We start from the raw sequence: 21326 nt of genomic DNA, 5'->3' as shown, positions 1-21326 counted from the left end.
AAAACAACAAAGATGCGTTTGTTCTCGGTTTCTCTATCCTCGGTATGTTTCATGTCGCGATTTCACATCTTCGAATAAGCTCCTCGTGTACAGCCGCATCTGTCTAAAATACATTTGAGCTGCTGACCCCGGTAATAATCATGATCGTTGCGTAGGCGGTGCTGGACTTCTTACAGCAAGAGTTATATCCTTGGAAAGCTGATGCCACTCGGCCATTCACGTCGATTTCTACACCATGACAAATGACGAGGTGGAAATTGTAGATTTCAAGCTATAGCTATACGCTGCCCACCCACAATTCCTGGAACTGACTAAGGGCGGCGAGATTGTTGGAAGGGATTGGTTGAACGAGTCGCCAACGATCAAACCACCCTTCTGTCGATTCCCGGCGGTTAATTATGTGAGCAGTACTGATTTTAGCTATGCTGTTGTGTCGAGGCTATTGTTCTAACAAGGCCTAACGTTTTGTTTATTGCACGGACAAAAGAATTATCCACCGCTTAGTGGTAATTTCGCTTAAGATACAGTGGATATACATTGTAGCGTTTCTTCTAAACGTGTTTGATAATGTCTGTCAATTTTCGTTAGAAACATCGGAAATTATTGGAATGTGTTCACGAAGTTTTTTTGCGAATAAAGTATCGTAATCAATCGGATAAATTCGTGTCGCATTATCACCGAAATCTTCGCTAGAGTATTTAAGTTATAGTTCAATGGACGTGTCACAGCAATCTGGATAAGAAAATGACGTGAATACTCCGGCAAAACTTATCTAGCTATTTTTCAATAATCAGCTTTAAAGCTCATAGTTAGCGCATTTGCACAAATAAAACAAAACAACGACGCTAACGGTAGATTCTCGAATCCTTCTATCCTAGAATTTTTCATGTCTCGGCTTGGAATCTTTCTAATCAATTCCTCGTGCGCAGGCGCGTCTGTCTAAAATAGCCAGTGCACACAATTGAGCTGACCCCGGAGATAGACATGTGACCCTGACGGAGGCGGTACTGGACGTTTCATGTAATGGGGCACACATCGGTTGGAGAACCGTTGTTGTGGTACATTTACCTTATGGGTAATATGACCCTTTATCCTACTCTAAAATAGTTAATTACTTAAATCCCATTTATTATGGGTAACTAATGTGGTCCCGCCAAAAATAAATCTGGCGGCCTAAATCTAATCTTAAATAAGCTATGGTAAGGTTTTAGATTAAATAATTAAATAAAGTGCAGTTCCCCCTTTTGATCTTAAAACGTGAAGTGTCTTCCTAAGGCTTGCGCATTGATCTGTAAGCGATAAAACCTTTCTAAGGTATTTACGCTTGGGCACTACTTGCCACTTAGTTCTACGAACCCCTGCATCCCTTGAACTAGGATTCATTAAGCTTTACTAGCTTGTACGACTCCGTGAGTTGTTAAACCCATTAGTTCTATAGAATCAAGAGACTCTCTGAGTCTAAAAGTCTTCCTGTGACTTTAGGAGCGAGATATCTCCGCTACACATGCTAGCACTCGTAGTCTATCTACGCCTGAGTCTTTGTAAGACTAAGCCTTCACTGAAATGGAAGAGTTTCCAGAACTTTCAGTGGCGCAACGCGCAGCTTATGACAAGCTCAAAACTTTATTTGGGCTTGAATATGTAGAGTTCATTATATCCCAGGGACCAGAGGTCCTGCATGCAAGGCTTGAAGCCTTCATGCGATATGAAACCTCCCTGATCGGTCAGGTAGAAGATCACCTTGCGGCATCTATGCCAACCCGTTACATCTCTGTACCTGATTCAGAGCCGAAGGCTCGCCCTCTAGCTGTCAATGTAAATACATTTGAGGAAAAGGAGGGAGAATACCTCCCTTTTTGCTTTAAGCAGACGGATATGTCCATTGACTCCGCCTTGTTCTTAACAGAACGGCAGAAGGTGGCTATGGCCATTTCCAAACTCGGAGGTAGAGCCATGAGTGGGCACTATCGTGCAGTACGTCCATAAACGACGCTTTCTATCATAGGATTCGCTGAAACAGCAAAACACCATCATGTTTGCACCGCCTGATCAGGCTTTTCGCATGCGAGCACGGCTCCTAGCGACTCGACAGGGTAAAAGAACCCTAAGGGACTTTGTCCAGGAGTTGAGAACTCTCATTGCATCTATGCATCAAGACCCGGTGCAAGAAGCAATTGTCGTAACAATCTTTATGAAGGGTCTCAATGAGGGCGTTGCCCGGACGGAATTATTTCGGTCTCATCCTGCTACTTTCGAAGAGGTAGTTGCCATAGCGTTACGAGCTGAGTTTGACTTTGAGTCTGCTCGTGTAAGCACGCCTGTAACGGGGCACTACGACTTGTACTGATTCAGTACAAGTCCACTTCACACTGCTTCAGTTGTGAGTGGTGCCTTACGTTAGGTGACGTACACTGTACGTGCAGAACAAGACTTCTCTTAAGACAAGTAGACTTAAGAGGGTAAAATGAAATGTGTATTAAATATAGTTAAGTGTCTCTTAATCTATCTTTGTAAATGCTTACTTAACTATAACCTAATACTAAATATGTAAATGAATTCTTATCTCTATCTTATTTTGTAACTCTCTTTGATTACTCCTACAGCTGATTAGTCTGCGGAATAAATAGATATAATGGCCTATACCTATTTATGGTAAAGAATGCAGGATATTACTATATGAAGTAATATCCTCCAAATATTATCTACCTTTTCGATAATATATTAATTAACAACCTTTAAGTGTTAATTTCATGTAACGATACACCCCGTTACAACGCCTGTTTACCGAACAAGCTCTTCGAGCACATGGGTACCATTTATTAGACCGGAACCCATGAATCTAAGCCTCGCTGAGGAAGGAGAAGAGGCTCTTTAAGCTGTGGAACACCATAAGACCATCCGTAGATGTTGTATATGCGGAAGCACGAAACATTTACGTCCGGCCTGTCCCCTACGATTTACGCGTAAAGCTCGAAAGAGTATCAACTCCGACCTATACCAGAAATATGGTACGATGCAGGAAAACGTCGATACCCAGTAGGGGCGGGGCGCCGGACTGGGAAGACCTACGCTTTATTGAACCTCTAGAAGGTGAGAGTAAACAGGACCTAGACCTAATTAGCTCGTTGCGTCATAGTACGAGGTGTGAATATCAGCATAGCTTGTTAGTCTTTAAGCGACTGTGAAGGGCTTTGGTAAGCCATGGCCAATTTAAATGGCTCAGGTGCGTCTTGCAGTTATGCTCGACGTCTTTTTCTTAAAGAAAATTAATAATACATTGAGGCGCTCAAAGCGCATGAAAGTGATACAAATCACTGTTCGCTTAGCGACTGGGACTCGTGTCACTGTTCCTAAAGTTCCATTGAACTTAGGCATAAAGTTTCTGGACTTTGACAGTATGAAACGCTGTCTCGTCCTTGATTTGGATTCGATATGTGATCCTTGGAATGTTTTGGCTTGAACGCCATGAGCCATGGATCGATTTGAGGTCTAAGAGCTTAGGCGCCACGCGCAATGTTCCTAGCAAAGCTTTGGAGAGTGATGACCCCACCTTTGGTAGGCAACAAAAGCGCTATTGGCGTGGATCATTGACTGCATCTGTCACTGTTTTTCGACATTAGAATGTCTGGGTTAAGTCCAAATTTGGAAAACATTATTTCTGAGCCCGACTTAGAAGAAGGAAGTGAAACGGCACGGACTCCGTCGAGAGACAGTCGTTGTAATAACGATTCACTGAGTGCTGAAAGTATTATTGGCCTAGGGTCGAGTCATCAATGGTGTAATATCCCTGAGATACGTGGAGTGGCACGTCTAAGTCCACTGAGTGTGGTCGGCCGAGATGGAACCATACTGAGTGTCAAAAGTGACACTATTGGCGGTTCGTTAGGGCATTTGGGTAAACCCTTCTAAAACACGTGAAGCGACACGTGAACGTTCGCTGGATAAGGAAGTTGAGTTACCTTACTCCTATGCGCACTGCGACTAAGTCGCCCCATCTCTCACAGAGAATTGCCGATGGCTACCCTTTTTGCCGAATACAACTTCGAGGTGAAGTATAAGCCTCGCAAGTAGAATGCATTGGCCAATGCTTTATCATGCAGACCGTATTATGAGCTATTACTGACTTGATCCGTTCGGCTTACGCCAAGGATGAACAGTGTGTAGCTTTGCTACGAGTTAAAAATTGTTGGCACGTTTGCGGGCAAGATTACATCGATTTCCTTTGATAACGATCTGTTGCTTTGTTGCACGGACGCTGCGGATCCTCCGCGCGTCGTTGTTCCTCATGATGAGGATTTGAAGTACCGAATCCTCTATGAGGCACGCGATACTGTCCTTGATGGTCATCTCGGTAGAGAAAAGACCTACGGCTCTGTAAGGCAGACTAATTGTGGACCAAACTTTATTAATGGGTCAGCACATACGTTCGCACATGCGAAACTTGCCAACAGGTTAAACTCTCGGCGCATGCTGCTGCACCACTAGCAAGTCTGCCTGTACGCATAGGGTGTTGGGAGTCCATTAGTATGGATTTTGTTTTCAGTCTACCGAAAGATTCGGCCGGTAACTCTGGCATAGTGGTCTTTGTTGACTAGTTTAGCAAAATGTCTCACTTAGCGGCTGTGCCGGATACCATTTATGGAGAAGGTACAGCAAGATTGTTCATCGATCGCGTATTTCGACAACACGGTTTGCCAGTGGCAATGTCTCTGATCAGGCTCCCCTTCCACGGGTAAATTCTGGAAATCAATTTTCCGAGTGACCAGATTGGACATGTCCACCGCGGACCATCCGCAGACCGATGGTCAAACTGAACGTTTCAATTGCGTCATTGAAGAAGTTTTACGCAGTGTGTGTGCTCAGACACCAAAGCGCTGGCGCTTAATGCTCCCAGTGGTTTAATTTGCGTCAAATAACGCTGTTCATGCCTCAACAGGCAATTCTCCGTTCTATGTCAACGGTCTCACCCACATACGCGTTCCTTTCATGATACCACTGCGTGGCTCAGGGCTTGGTGGGGGAGAATTAGCCGATAGGCTTGTTGATATTAGCCCTGTTAACAAGTAAGCGAGTTCCTCGCGACGCAATTTAGTGTCATAAGACACGATGGCTGATAGCCAAGTTAAACAAAAGAACATTCGGATGCCAAGGCAGAAGCTGTATGAATTCTTATCTGGTCGGAGACCGAATTTTATTAAACGCTAAAAAACTACCCACTAACTTGGTTTCCGCGGTCTGTAAGATCAAATTGCGCCCGCGCTTTATTGGCCATTTACGTTCATGGCCAAGAAAGGCCTAGCTTACACGCTAAACCTTCCTAGCAAGCTGCGTACACACCCAGTGTTCTACGTTGGCTTGCTTAAGCCATATCGGGACCCTTCCCACGTGAACTTATAGGAGCTTGCGCTGAGAGGGCGGTCGTGCCGCAGATTGCTGCATCCTCACCAGGATGTCCAGCTGGCCCTCTAAACGAAGTTGCTGACGCTCCAGCATTGAAAAACGGTCTCGAACCGCCTCAGAAGAGCTCTCAACCCGAGCAAGGCTCTCACGAAGAACTTGCACCTCGTGCTTAAATCATCAAATGCTTCGGTCGAAATTTCGGCCCCCTCCCGCGCTGCTTGATGCGCGGGGCAATTTTCAATTTTACGAAAAGAATTTTTTAGAGCGACGTCGTCGTAAGGGTCAATACCAGTATCTAGTGAAGTGGCTGGGGTACCCCTCTTCCGAAAACTCTTGGGAGTTTGAGTTACCTCTTTGGCAAGATTGCCCGAATGCCGTTGACGTTTTTGACCGCCAAATAGAGGGACAACTAGCGTCAATCACGCTTCTCACCACTAGGATTGGGATTAAGTGGATCAATCGTCTCAGTGCGGCTCGATCCATGATTACACGGTCAGCCGAAGCACTAAAATATCGGCTAGACCTTTCTTCGTTTTGTGGCATAAATGCCGGACGTAATTGGCCTTTGGCCTTAAGCTTGGCGAAAGCGAAGCTTCCGCTCCAAACGAACATCAGCCACATCCGCGACTCTCTGATATTCCAAATATTGCGAAGGCGGCGGGCGGGATGGACCCAGTTCTAAATGAGAATTCGTTTTCACTTCTTGTTTTGTTTGGAAACAAAACGATCGGAATTTCCCTCATGGAGGTCGTCACCGAAGCCCCACGGGCTTGATCACGTAAACGCGTCAGATACCGACCTCGCGTTATAACCTTTGGCGTAAGGTATGCTCATGAAGAGCGTCGCGAGCAGCTATCTTCTCCGGCGTCCTCCTCGGGTCACCGTTTCCAGAAGGCCAAACCGTGACCCGCGATCTATTTGAGACGCTCTTCCACACTAAGCGAAGTGAATCTTTATTCGCTATGTGCTTTAGCTTTCACTATCTCGGCAGCTCGACGACGAGCTTGTTCCTCTATGAGGATTGCCCGCTCTTGCTTTTCATCGAGCGGATTCGTAATGATGTTGGACTCAGGGTCCTGTGTCCTGCTCAATGCAGTTAATATATCAGCGGCACCACGTTCTGGGAACGGATTCGGGGCCTGCCGACGTTCATCCGGAGGAGAAGGCGCACAAGCGACGCTCTTGTTCCTCATCCTCTAATGGAGTGTGACTTCATAGGCACCATTCCCTTATCGTCGAGGAAGGTGCTAAGAGTCTGTTTCTCATCACGCTTAATTGGCATGAGACAAAGGAAAGAAAAACACAACCAAACGGTTAGCTGCTTAGGTTCCAACTCAAAGAGGTATTGAAGCGAACATTGTCACTCGGTGTCAACAGTCTGATGGGGGAGGGTACTCATCGGTTGGAGAATCGATGTTGTGGTACATTTGCCTTATGGGTAATAAATTATTTTATCCTATTCTAAAACTGTTAATTAATTAAATCCCATGTATTATGCTAACAAATGCGGTCGCCGCCAGATATAAATTTGACGGCCTAAATCTAACTATAAATTAGCTAGGGTAAGGTTTTCGATATTAGATCGCAAAAGGGATACATCGAGGAGATTAATAGAAATGCATTCACTGATATGCCTTAATCGCCTTCTTGTTTATTACACATGTTGCTTTGTTTACATATTACTAGCTATAGAGAAAACTCAGTTCAAATTGAAGTCCACGCTTCTTCCGTGATTGTACGGTGTAACTCAATCACAATTTGTTGCCCTTTGTGGTCCTCAATGATTTCTGCAAGCCAGTACGGAGCCTAGTCTACGCACCATTAGTTTGATCCCGGGTTTTACCCTGACTCATGGGGTCTTTAACAAAACGCGTTGCATATTAGCACACAGGGTACCTAGAACAATACTGCAGGTGGGCGAGCGACCACTCACTATGACGCACACACCTTCGGGCACAACGAGGAAGCGGGTTGACCGTCTTCTATTGCGTGCAGCGAGGTAGTTGGTGGGCGCCTAAGGCAACCTCACACAACGAGGTTGGTCCCCTTAGACAAATGACGTCACGGATACGGTAATAGTCTTCTCATTCGTACGGTGTTATTTTATGTAATATGTGTAGCATAAGTAGGAAGTAAGGTTACGACTAATACATGTATAGTTTAATTAAAAACCAAGACATTCATCAAATGACCATCTGATGAACGAGAACCAGGCATCGTCGCGGCTTGATGCTGCCAGTTTATGCATGGCTAGTACTTTCTAAGCCATGGTACCAACTACATGTTTCTTTACTGTTATAGATGCGCCTGTTGCTAGGCGCAATGTTATTCTCGTTAGAGGGATATCGTGCTCCATAAATTTGGCCTGCGATCTTCTATCGATTGGCGTCAAAATAAAATTGTTCGACGCCTCACAATCGACTAGGGACAGTGGTGGCATTATATTTGCCACTACATTTTTAAGGCGATGAGATCAACCTCATCACCTGGGGCAGTTTTACACAATGATAAATGCGTGAGGAGCAACTTTCAACAAAAGGCCAGCAAATTCTTTTGACGCTGCTGGATCAGAAGGGCGCTCTGCACCTAATGACTCCAACCGTTTTTTGACGATCCGCCTCACCGTTGCGATTTCGCAACAGCGTCGGATCCGCGTCATATTTGCTGTTCTAGCGGGAGGTCAATCGTTTTGCTCAATGTTTTTTGGCACTGGGTATGGGTATGGGGCTTAGTGGCCCGGCTTCTGACAACAATTACATTTTGTAATGGTTTGCAACTATAAGAGCAAGGCTTCTCGCTATTTACATACGAGAGGTCCATAGGTTCTGGACCTCCTTTTTCTTGTCGTATTAATAAACGATAAGCTCCAGAGAAGATGAGAGCCTGTTATTACTTAAGTTCTTAGGTTCCGCTTCGACGTCGCTTAGTCGAGCGCCTTAATTTCGAGCCGGAACAAGCGAGTGTTGACATGACTGTCAGCAAGACTTTTAATGAGCACCGTTACCTGCGTTTGTTCATCTATTGGATGACTCACGATATATTTTATAAGGTATCGTGATATGCTGGGCATAAGCGTGAATACCACGCTTGCCCTGCTTCAAATCCAAAAGCTCAGCCCAAGCCCGGAATTCGGCACGTGGTAACGCAAATATTTGCCTGAGCCGGGTCTTAAAGACCTCATACGACCCAAAAATTAATGGGTCATTAAGCTTGAGCCCTAAGGCCAAAGATTTGGCACGTCCCGCAAGTTGGACATGCCATACTTCACTTTATCGCATCGTCATCGATGCAGCGAGCTTCTATCGCATCGTCTAGTTCGACAAACCATCTTAAAGAGAATTATGTTTGACTACCACAAACTTAGAGTTTTCTTTCCTTAAGCTTTCGGCTCGACGGGAATGGCTTGGCCCGCTAGCAGCATGTAAATGCTGCTGTGCCACTGTTGAGAACCCTCGTCTTAACATCTCAGCGTGTTGAGAGCCTTGCTGGTGAAGCAAGGCTACTTTTTCTGGGCCTCATATTGTCTGAGCTCGGCTATGGATGCATGTTCATCTGTGTTCAGAGTGAACAGCATGGCGCCAACGGCTTGTCTGCGTACGTCCGAACTTATGGATTCGATCGCCCTCTATTTAAGGTCATTCAAATGAGTGAACCTTTCACGCGTTGCGTGATGGTCTTCTTGAGAGGCTTGAAAGCTCCCTATTTCTTTATCCGACATGTCAGTATTAAATAGAACGTGCATAGGACACTAAAAGGACTACGAAGTGCTACCAGATGTAATAGGGCACCCTTTGCTACTACTGATAACAGTTCTAGTCAACCTACACTGCTTACAGTGAAGGTAGGGCGCCTGTACTACTTCATGTACACGATGTACAGAGGGAGGTTCTAAGTAGCTAAGAAGTCGTTGCTACCATAGGTAAATTCAAAAGGCTTTATGATACATCCTTCGGTACATTCCTGTACCTGATCAACAGCGTAAGTCTTGCTCTCTTGTTTTACATGTTAGGTTATATGAAAGCAAAAGGGAGAAATTTTTCTGTGAATCAGAGAGGCTTAAATGGCCAAGAAATGGACTTAACTTTGCTCCAAAGAGACAAAAAAAGCGAGTTTCAGGACATTTCCAATTTCGGTGGCAGAGCCAAAGAGTAGGCTTTTCACATGTAGCACGTCTATAGACGTTGCGTTTCCACGCGGGACAAGCTGAAAAAGCAATTGTCCCACGTGTTTACCCCACCTTATCAGGTTTATCGCGTACGTTCACTCTTCTTATTTCCCGTCAGGTACGGACTTATTGGACTATGTCCAAGCATTGCGAGCTCTTGTCTCCTATGCATCTTGAACCAATACCAGAGGTGATTCTAGCTACCATTTTATGGTAGGTCATAGTGCGAGTGTAGGCAGAACGGAAGTTTTTCTGGGTCCACCCGCTTCGTTTAAACAGCCGTTACAATTGCATTAATTGCTGAGTATAACTTTAAGTACTCTCGCGCTGGTACACATGCATCATACTAGCTTCTTTTAGCACATCTGGTGATGTACTATCTCGACATCAAGACACCACTAGATCTCAATCTGGTGGGTGCACGCGTAATTCCCATAATAATGCGCTCACTTATTTAACATACGAATGGGCATATGAATCATAACGTAAATTGCATCACATTAACGCTGAACAACTGAAGTGTTCTCCGTTAGACAGTCAATTCGTAGAAGTTGACATAAACGACCGAGTGGCATCAGCTTTCCAAGGATACAACTACTGTCGCAAAATGTAGCGGAGCTACCTCGCTCCTAAAGTCAGAGGAAGTCTTTTAGGCTCCGAAAGTCTCTTGGATCTAAAGAATTAATGAGTTTAACAACTCCAGGAGTCATACAAGCTATAAAAGCTTAATGAATCCTAGTTCAAGGGATTCAGGAGTTCGTAGAACCAAGTGGCAACTAGTGCCCAAGGGTAGATACCTTAGAAAGGCTTTTATCTCTTACAGATCAATGCGCAAGCCTTAGGAAGACACTTTACGCTTTAAGAACAAAAGACTAACTGCACTTTATTTGACTATATGTGCAGGTAATGATTTAAGTCACGTGTCCTTTTGTCCCTATCAAAACTATAGGAGCAGTCATTGCACCCTTGTTTTCCGTTATCCATCGTCATACCGTATATTTCGCTACTTCTCGAAATGGTTGATTAGTAGTAATTACTTGAAAACTTTAGATCGCAACATTCATTTCCTATTAAAGAAGTAAGAATTCAAATAACCACTCCTACTTATATTGTTACTCCCATTTTTTTTAAGAAAAAAAAAATAATAATTTGCAAACTAGAATTGGTTTTCCCACTTCTGTAAAGATTTGAATTTGAAGTTTTAATCTAAAATACCGAATGGCCAATACACATTAGATTTCACCTGCGATTGACTAATACATATTATGTTCTAACCAGCATTGGCTGATACATATATTGCTTCGGCTTCGATTGGCTAATACATGCTACATTTCGACTGTAGATTAATGCCACAATGTCCACATTATTTCTTGTCCATATAAAGGATGCTTGCTCAGCTCCTGTACACAGTATCATTTCCATCACTAACTGCATTGCTTCACGTGAAGGTGCTATTCTTTTTGCTACCTGCTATTCAAGGCCAGCGTTATTTTGAGTGATGATGGATCCGGAACCTCTTTCATGCCATGCCTTCGAGGTGTCCCATTACATAAGAATTATTTCCTAAAATAGGGACAATTCATATTATTTCTTATGAGAGGAAATAAATAAAGAAGTAATAGATTATTATCTTTATTTGTTTTGACTTGAATAGCTCCAACATTACCAAATTTGGTAATATTGATGCAGAAGACGTTTGCTCTATTGAAGGTTGAATGAGTCTAGATTAACCTCGCTTTTTTTAATCGTTATAAGACACGATTATGCGGTGCGCAAGGAGGCGCCAAAATTACTTAGATATTAATATAATAAGTTCAGTAGTAAATAGAAGATCGCTTCGTAGGATACTAAATATATTGATACACATTTTGTATTTTTCAATGCTAATCCTTTGAGTTCCCTCTGGTAGCTTAAGCCCCTTAGCCACTTAGAAACCTTCCTCTGTACCCCTGTGTACGTGAAGTTTCGAGGCACCTAACCTACACTGTAATCAGTGTAAGCTCAACTAGTACTTACCAGTACTAGTGAAAGGTGCCCCGTCACACCGAGTAGTACTTCGTAGTCCGCTCAACGGCCCCCGCACGTTCCATCCAACATGGACTTGTTGAATGAAGAAGGAGAGAGCTTCCAAGCCCCTCAAGAAGGTTATCACGCAACGCGTGAGAGGATTACTCATTTGAGTGACCTCGTATCAAGAGCACCAGCCGTTTGCTCTAAGCTGTACACTTACCGACCTCAGTGGCCGAGTGGTTAAGCACTGGAACTGGGACCGGGAGGTACGTGGATCGATACCCGCGGAGGGCGGTACGATGACACATCGCCGGAGATAGGCTAAAAAGCAGACGAGCAACCATCCAATGGATGGCCGCCCTGCCAACCCGCACTGAAGGTGTGTGATAGTTGGGTGGGAGGAGGCCCTGTAGCCGAAATTCCCCATAGTGTAATGAGGGGTGCGGGGTTCCAATAAGAGAACTTCGTCAAAATTGAATCTCTAAGCTGTACACTTCGACCACAGTGACAGAGCGGCTAAGCCGACTGCAACCAACACGAACTCGACAAGACCCAAGGAAAGCAGCACGACGACACTATCAAGGCTCAACCCACGGAGGTGTTGAGAGAACAGGGTGCTCAACAGAAAGTACTGTTAAGACAGCAGCATTTACATGCTGCAAATGGGCCGACGCTTCCGCTTCGACCCGAAAGCTTAAAGATCGAGATTTTAAGTTTGACGCAGTCGAGGGCGACTCGCGTTTTGAGATGGTTCGTTGAATTAGACGATGCCATAGAAGCTCGTCGTATCAGTGATGATGCGACGAAAGTGAAATTTGGCATGTTTAACTCAGCCGGACGTGCCAAATATTGGGCCTTGGGGCTCAAGCTTCACGACCCAATTTCTTTAGGTCGTATGAGGTCTCTAATCCCCGGCACCGACAAACATTTGAGCCACAACGTGCTGAATTTAGGGCTCGGGCTGAGATCTTGGATTTGAAGCAGGGCAAGCGTGACATTTACGCTTATGCCCAACATACACGATACCTAATCAGTTGTATCGTGAGTCATTCAATTGATGAACAAACACAGGAACTGAGTTTATTAGAGGTCTTGCAGACAGGCCTGTGAAGACCCACCTGTTCCGGCAAGAATTAGAGTCGCTAGACCAATCGATCTCTATAGCGGAACAGGGTTTCGTCTACTCGGGTGCTTATCGTCCACCGAGGCGACAAGACAACGGAGGTCCAGAACCCATGGATCTCTCGTATGGAGAGAGCGAGAAACCTCGCTCCTCAAGTTACAAACGATCTCAGAGTGTAATCGTTGTCAAAAAAAGGACCATTACGCCAATGACTGTAGTGCCCTACGGCAAGTGCCTAAAACACTGAGCGAAAAGACCGACCCTTCCCTAGGAAACGCGAAGGACGCGGATCCAACGCTGTTGCGAAATCGCACGGCGAGGCGGACCATTAAATGGTCGGGGTTGGAAGATGCAGAGCGCCTTTCTGATCCAGCAACATAAAGATTTTTCAGGTCTTTTGACGAATGTTGCTCCTCATACACAAACATTGTGTGTAACCGTTCCAGGAGTGACGTTAACTTAATCACCCTAAAAATAAAAGTGTCAAAAAATTGCCACTACTGTCCCTTGTCGATTGTGGGGCGCTGAACAATTTTATTCGACGCCAATCGCTAGGTAGATCACAAACTTAAATTAATTGAGCGCAATATTCCTCTGACGAAAATGACAATCCACCTAACAACAGGCGCATCTGTAACAGTAAAGAAATGAGTTGTTGGTACCCAATACACGTTAAAGGGTAAACAGTACGACGATAATTTCATCGTATTAGATTTGGATGACAAATTTGATGTCATCCTTGGATTACCATGGCTCAAAAAGTGCGAGCCATGTATAAAGTTGCAGCATCAAACTGTGATGATCTCTTGTTCATCAGATAACCAACTGATGAACGTCTTGGAGCGTCCACATGCGGGTAGATGTCCTACAAGGGAATGCGATGGCCTCATTTGTGGGTCGGTCGTTTGCATGACTGGACAAGACCTCAGTGTGAAACTCCATCACACTGAGAAGTTAGATCCCGACGGCTGTGCACAAGCACATGCAGCGGCGAAGGTCCACCATTCTGACGTGGGCATCGTTATGACGGCCGTGCACAAGCATAGGCAGCGTCGAAGTTCGACCAGTCGAATAAGTTGAGTGGTACGAAACAAAGATGCTTGCTTGAAAAGCAGCATCCGAGAATTTTTAAAACGCCCGTCCAAAAGAGACAGTACGAAAGTCCTAGATCGACTGGAGAGTCGATCGCAGAGGATCTCGCTGTGGTAGCGCAATCACAGCTAGAAGCGGTTGGGGAGGATACACCCATATAATACTCGAGAGAATAAGTCACAAAAAACTGTGGGAATAAGACCCGGGAATTTGTGGTCAAAGGTTCCCAGGTACCTCTGGAAATAAGTTCCAAAGAGAATACCGAGAAAATAAATGTCTTAGTAAACAATGGGTCAAGTGTGGGCGCTTATGCACTTGATCTATTTGCGACTCCGAAGTTAACTTCGGGGATAACTCAACTGCCAACGCTTAAGCCGAAACGGCTCTTGTGGACTGCGTAATGGCAAAGTCAAGCAGATATGCGCGTACTTGTCACAGATGACAACTACGTGGTCGATATTCGGTCGGCAATAGTATTTCCTGAGAACAAATTGTTTCTCAGTAGCTCATCGCTGGACAAAAGTGTTACCGATAAGAAGACTCGGATTGAACGTTTTACGTCTCAATCCTGGGAGACTTGAAGACAAACCGTTTATAAAAGGACGTAATAGAATTTAAGGATGTCTTCCCTGAATCAGAACCGTGCGAGTTGCCTACGGATAAAGGCACTCGACACGAAATCGACCTAATCCCAGGTTCGATTTTACTGTGTCGTGATAGAATGACCATTTCCATGTGAACAAGTATTAGCGATCGACAGATCTTTGCCGAGCTTTGCAGCGGGCCACGTGAAGGAATCAACTTCCCCGCGTAGCTTTCCGATACTCTGTGTACCTAAAGCAACAGAAAGACGGCGGATTGTACATGCATTCAATTTGTTGAACGCTGGAAGGGTACTGGCTCAAGCGCCGATACCGCGAAAAGACGTATTCATTAATGGCATGTCAAAGAATTCTATCTTATGTGATGAGTGACTTCTATCAGATCCTTATTTGTGCAAGATATTACGTTTACAGCAGTAAGCACCCCAAGCGGTATGCTATGGGGTGGCTAGTCATGCCACAGGGACTTAGTAATGCCCCTGCAACATTTAACAGATGTGTAACCAATCTGTTAAGATCGGTGCGGGAATTAGGCCGAGCTATTTTGATGACGTTTTCGTTCATAGCAGAGCCATGAACTGAAAGTCGGATGTTGAAGTGCATCGTACCCACGTCCGAAAGGTTCTTACACTATTGCGTAGACACAAGTTGTATACGAATCTCAAGAAGTGTTTATTCGCTGCAAGCGAAATACCACTTCTTGGGTGCATCGTGGGCAAACAAGGTGTACGCCCGGATCCAGAGAAAATTACGGCGATCACTGGCCTATGCCAGTCGATGTAAGAGACTTCAAAAGTTCCTCGGCTTAGCGGCGTACGATCTGTTTTGTCCGCGTTGCCTAACACCAATTCTACCAGCTCGTTGACCTCAGCTCAACGTACGCCTCCACACTTTCTCAATTGGATTTAAAAAGGCTTGGACCTGCCATGGGGATGGCGAATATGAAGGGTGTCGATCGCACCTTAAAGTTCGTTTCGATTGCTTCTTTTTCGGTGTCGGGTTTGCTTCAGTGCGCGGTTTTATTCGATTGTCGAAGAGTCTAGTGTGTATAAAGCAATTAGCGATTACCGATTCTGGCAGCTCTTCTCATGTGACTTTGCTCCAGCGCATTGCCACAAGCTGGTCAACTTTGTAAATATTAATAGCACTTTGTTCCTCCCGATCAAGCGCGTCCTACAGCTGATAGCGACGTAAGCGACGTTTTAGAGCTGCAATGATCTCATCATCCATTGGCTGAATCTTTGATGTTGCATTTGGCGGGAGCATGATCAATACAACATTAGATAATTCCACTTCTCCAAGGATGTGCAAAGGCGCATGTCGTACAGAAGTGCGACTTGTGGATTCTTTGCATTTAATTCATCGTCAACACTTGCTTGCCGTCCAGGCTTTCTTATTTCATCGATAAAAGAAGTCAAGCTTCTCGCCGGATTTTTATTAAATCTTAGAGGTTTTTGCGCCTGACCGATGATGAACGATTTGAGCCGATGTGAAACATATGCATTTGCAGTGAAGGCTGTTGATGTTAGACATTTTGTGAACGCTCAAACGTCATGNCTCTATGAGGATTGCCCGCTCTTGCTTTTCATCGAGCGGATTCGTAATGATGTTGGACTCAGGGTCCTGTGTCCTGCTCAATGCAGTTAATATATCAGCGGCACCACGTTCTGGGAACGGATTCGGGGCCTGCCGACGTTCATCCGGAGGAGAAGGCGCACAAGCGACGCTCTTGTTCCTCATCCTCTAATGGAGTGTGACTTCATAGGCACCATTCCCTTATCGTCGAGGAAGGTGCTAAGAGTCTGTTTCTCATCACGCTTAATTGGCATGAGACAAAGGAAAGAAAAACACAACCAAACGGTTAGCTGCTTAGGTTCCAACTCAAAGAGGTATTGAAGCGAACATTGTCACTCGGTGTCAACAGTCTGATGGGGGAGGGTACTCATCGGTTGGAGAATCGATGTTGTGGTACATTTGCCTTATGGGTAATAAATTATTTTATCCTATTCTAAAACTGTTAATTAATTAAATCCCATGTATTATGCTAACAAATGCGGTCGCCGCCAGATATAAATTTGACGGCCTAAATCTAACTATAAATTAGCTAGGGTAAGGTTTTCGATATTAGATCGCAAAAGGGATACATCGAGGAGATTAATAGAAATGCATTCACTGATATGCCTTAATCGCCTTCTTGTTTATTACACATGTTGCTTTGTTTACATATTACTAGCTATAGAGAAAACTCAGTTCAAATTGAAGTCCACGCTTCTTCCGTGATTGTACGGTGTAACTCAATCACAATTTGTTGCCCTTTGTGGTCCTCAATGATTTCTGCAAGCCAGTACGGAGCCTAGTCTACGCACCATTAGTTTGATCCCGGGTTTTACCCTGACTCATGGGGTCTTTAACAAAACGCGTTGCATATTAGCACACAGGGTACCTAGAACAATACTGCAGGTGGGCGAGCGACCACTCACTATGACGCACACACCTTCGGGCACAACGAGGAAGCGGGTTGACCGTCTTCTATTGCGTGCAGCGAGGTAGTTGGTGGGCGCCTAAGGCAACCTCACACAACGAGGTTGGTCCCCTTAGACAAATGACGTCACGGATACGGTAATAGTCTTCTCATTCGTACGGTGTTATTTTATGTAATATGTGTAGCATAAGTAGGAAGTAAGGTTACGACTAATACATGTATAGTTTAATTAAAAACCAAGACATTCATCAAATGACCATCTGATGAACGAGAACCAGGCATCGTCGCGGCTTGATGCTGCCAGTTTATGCATGGCTAGTACTTTCTAAGCCATGGTACCAACTACATGTTTCTTTACTGTTATAGATGCGCCTGTTGCTAGGCGCAATGTTATTCTCGTTAGAGGGATATCGTGCTCCATAAATTTGGCCTGCGATCTTCTATCGATTGGCGTCAAAATAAAATTGTTCGACGCCTCACAATCGACTAGGGACAGTGGTGGCATTATATTTGCCACTACATTTTTAAGGCGATGAGATCAACCTCATCACCTGGGGCAGTTTTACACAATGATAAATGCGTGAGGAGCAACTTTCAACAAAAGGCCAGCAAATTCTTTTGACGCTGCTGGATCAGAAGGGCGCTCTGCACCTAATGACTCCAACCGTTTTTTGACGATCCGCCTCACCGTTGCGATTTCGCAACAGCGTCGGATCCGCGTCATATTTGCTGTTCTAGCGGGAGGTCAATCGTTTTGCTCAATGTTTTTTGGCACTGGGTATGGGTATGGGGCTTAGTGGCCCGGCTTCTGACAACAATTACATTTTGTAATGGTTTGCAACTATAAGAGCAAGGCTTCTCGCTATTTACATACGAGAGGTCCATAGGTTCTGGACCTCCTTTTTCTTGTCGTATTAATAAACGATAAGCTCCAGAGAAGATGAGAGCCTGTTATTACTTAAGTTCTTAGGTTCCGCTTCGACGTCGCTTAGTCGAGCGCCTTAATTTCGAGCCGGAACAAGCGAGTGTTGACATGACTGTCAGCAAGACTTTTAATGAGCACCGTTACCTGCGTTTGTTCATCTATTGGATGACTCACGATATATTTTATAAGGTATCGTGATATGCTGGGCATAAGCGTGAATACCACGCTTGCCCTGCTTCAAATCCAAAAGCTCAGCCCAAGCCCGGAATTCGGCACGTGGTAACGCAAATATTTGCCTGAGCCGGGTCTTAAAGACCTCATACGACCCAAAAATTAATGGGTCATTAAGCTTGAGCCCTAAGGCCAAAGATTTGGCACGTCCCGCAAGTTGGACATGCCATACTTCACTTTATCGCATCGTCATCGATGCAGCGAGCTTCTATCGCATCGTCTAGTTCGACAAACCATCTTAAAGAGAATTATGTTTGACTACCACAAACTTAGAGTTTTCTTTCCTTAAGCTTTCGGCTCGACGGGAATGGCTTGGCCCGCTAGCAGCATGTAAATGCTGCTGTGCCACTGTTGAGAACCCTCGTCTTAACATCTCAGCGTGTTGAGAGCCTTGCTGGTGAAGCAAGGCTACTTTTTCTGGGCCTCATATTGTCTGAGCTCGGCTATGGATGCATGTTCATCTGTGTTCAGAGTGAACAGCATGGCGCCAACGGCTTGTCTGCGTACGTCCGAACTTATGGATTCGATCGCCCTCTATTTAAGGTCATTCAAATGAGTGAACCTTTCACGCGTTGCGTGATGGTCTTCTTGAGAGGCTTGAAAGCTCCCTATTTCTTTATCCGACATGTCAGTATTAAATAGAACGTGCATAGGACACTAAAAGGACTACGAAGTGCTACCAGATGTAATAGGGCACCCTTTGCTACTACTGATAACAGTTCTAGTCAACCTACACTGCTTACAGTGAAGGTAGGGCGCCTGTACTACTTCATGTACACGATGTACAGAGGGAGGTTCTAAGTAGCTAAGAAGTCGTTGCTACCATAGGTAAATTCAAAAGGCTTTATGATACATCCTTCGGTACATTCCTGTACCTGATCAACAGCGTAAGTCTTGCTCTCTTGTTTTACATGTTAGGTTATATGAAAGCAAAAGGGAGAAATTTTTCTGTGAATCAGAGAGGCTTAAATGGCCAAGAAATGGACTTAACTTTGCTCCAAAGAGACAAAAAAAGCGAGTTTCAGGACATTTCCAATTTCGGTGGCAGAGCCAAAGAGTAGGCTTTTCACATGTAGCACGTCTATAGACGTTGCGTTTCCACGCGGGACAAGCTGAAAAAGCAATTGTCCCACGTGTTTACCCCACCTTATCAGGTTTATCGCGTACGTTCACTCTTCTTATTTCCCGTCAGGTACGGACTTATTGGACTATGTCCAAGCATTGCGAGCTCTTGTCTCCTATGCATCTTGAACCAATACCAGAGGTGATTCTAGCTACCATTTTATGGTAGGTCATAGTGCGAGTGTAGGCAGAACGGAAGTTTTTCTGGGTCCACCCGCTTCGTTTAAACAGCCGTTACAATTGCATTAATTGCTGAGTATAACTTTAAGTACTCTCGCGCTGGTACACATGCATCATACTAGCTTCTTTTAGCACATCTGGTGATGTACTATCTCGACATCAAGACACCACTAGATCTCAATCTGGTGGGTGCACGCGTAATTCCCATAATAATGCGCTCACTTATTTAACATACGAATGGGCATATGAATCATAACGTAAATTGCATCACATTAACGCTGAACAACTGAAGTGTTCTCCGTTAGACAGTCAATTCGTAGAAGTTGACATAAACGACCGAGTGGCATCAGCTTTCCAAGGATACAACTACTGTCGCAAAATGTAGCGGAGCTACCTCGCTCCTAAAGTCAGAGGAAGTCTTTTAGGCTCCGAAAGTCTCTTGGATCTAAAGAATTAATGAGTTTAACAACTCCAGGAGTCATACAAGCTATAAAAGCTTAATGAATCCTAGTTCAAGGGATTCAGGAGTTCGTAGAACCAAGTGGCAACTAGTGCCCAAGGGTAGATACCTTAGAAAGGCTTTTATCTCTTACAGATCAATGCGCAAGCCTTAGGAAGACACTTTACGCTTTAAGAACAAAAGACTAACTGCACTTTATTTGACTATATGTGCAGGTAATGATTTAAGTCACGTGTCCTTTTGTCCCTATCAAAACTATAGGAGCAGTCATTGCACCCTTGTTTTCCGTTATCCATCGTCATACCGTATATTTCGCTACTTCTCGAAATGGTTGATTAGTAGTAATTACTTGAAAACTTTAGATCGCAACATTCATTTCCTATTAAAGAAGTAAGAATTCAAATAACCACTCCTACTTATATTGTTACTCCCATTTTTTTTAAGAAAAAAAAAATAATAATTTGCAAACTAGAATTGGTTTTCCCACTTCTGTAAAGATTTGAATTTGAAGTTTTAATCTAAAATACCGAATGGCCAATACACATTAGATTTCACCTGCGATTGACTAATACATATTATGTTCTAACCAGCATTGGCTGATACATATATTGCTTCGGCTTCGATTGGCTAATACATGCTACATTTCGACTGTAGATTAATGCCACAATGTCCACATTATTTCTTGTCCATATAAAGGATGCTTGCTCAGCTCCTGTACACAGTATCATTTCCATCACTAACTGCATTGCTTCACGTGAAGGTGCTATTCTTTTTGCTACCTGCTATTCAAGGCCAGCGTTATTTTGAGTGATGATGGATCCGGAACCTCTTTCATGCCATGCCTTCGAGGTGTCCCATTACATAAGAATTATTTCCTAAAATAGGGACAATTCATATTATTTCTTATGAGAGGAAATAAATAAAGAAGTAATAGATTATTATCTTTATTTGTTTTGACTTGAATAGCTCCAACATTACCAAATTTGGTAATATTGATGCAGAAGACGTTTGCTCTATTGAAGGTTGAATGAGTCTAGATTAACCTCGCTTTTTTTAATCGTTATAAGACACGATTATGCGGTGCGCAAGGAGGCGCCAAAATTACTTAGATATTAATATAATAAGTTCAGTAGTAAATAGAAGATCGCTTCGTAGGATACTAAATATATTGATACACATTTTGTATTTTTCAATGCTAATCCTTTGAGTTCCCTCTGGTAGCTTAAGCCCCTTAGCCACTTAGAAACCTTCCTCTGTACCCCTGTGTACGTGAAGTTTCGAGGCACCTAACCTACACTGTAATCAGTGTAAGCTCAACTAGTACTTACCAGTACTAGTGAAAGGTGCCCCGTCACACCGAGTAGTACTTCGTAGTCCGCTCAACGGCCCCCGCACGTTCCATCCAACATGGACTTGTTGAATGAAGAAGGAGAGAGCTTCCAAGCCCCTCAAGAAGGTTATCACGCAACGCGTGAGAGGATTACTCATTTGAGTGACCTCGTATCAAGAGCACCAGCCGTTTGCTCTAAGCTGT

At 44.2% G+C, this 21326-nt stretch overlaps 1 protein-coding gene across 1 annotated transcript; it reads right to left on the bottom strand.

Moving 5' to 3' along the window:
- Positions 1–5682: 5682 nt before the first annotated feature.
- CCR75_003260 (uncharacterized protein) lies at positions 5683–6021 on the bottom strand (the record flags this gene model as incomplete). Its single annotated transcript, XM_067961357.1, has 1 exon — positions 5683–6021. One exon carries the CDS (start codon positions 6019–6021, stop codon positions 5683–5685), a length of 339 nt encoding a protein of 112 aa, XP_067821750.1.
- Between the last annotated feature and the right edge of the window lie 15305 nt (positions 6022–21326).

The sequence above is a fragment of the Bremia lactucae genome (assembly GCF_004359215.1).
Source record: "Bremia lactucae strain SF5 chromosome Unknown BlacSF5_NotPlaced_19_SHOA01000004.1_2068294bp, whole genome shotgun sequence".
In the NCBI taxonomy this organism is placed as follows: domain Eukaryota; phylum Oomycota; class Peronosporomycetes; order Peronosporales; family Peronosporaceae; genus Bremia; species Bremia lactucae.
This window is presented reverse-complemented; position numbering and strand designations above follow the sequence as displayed.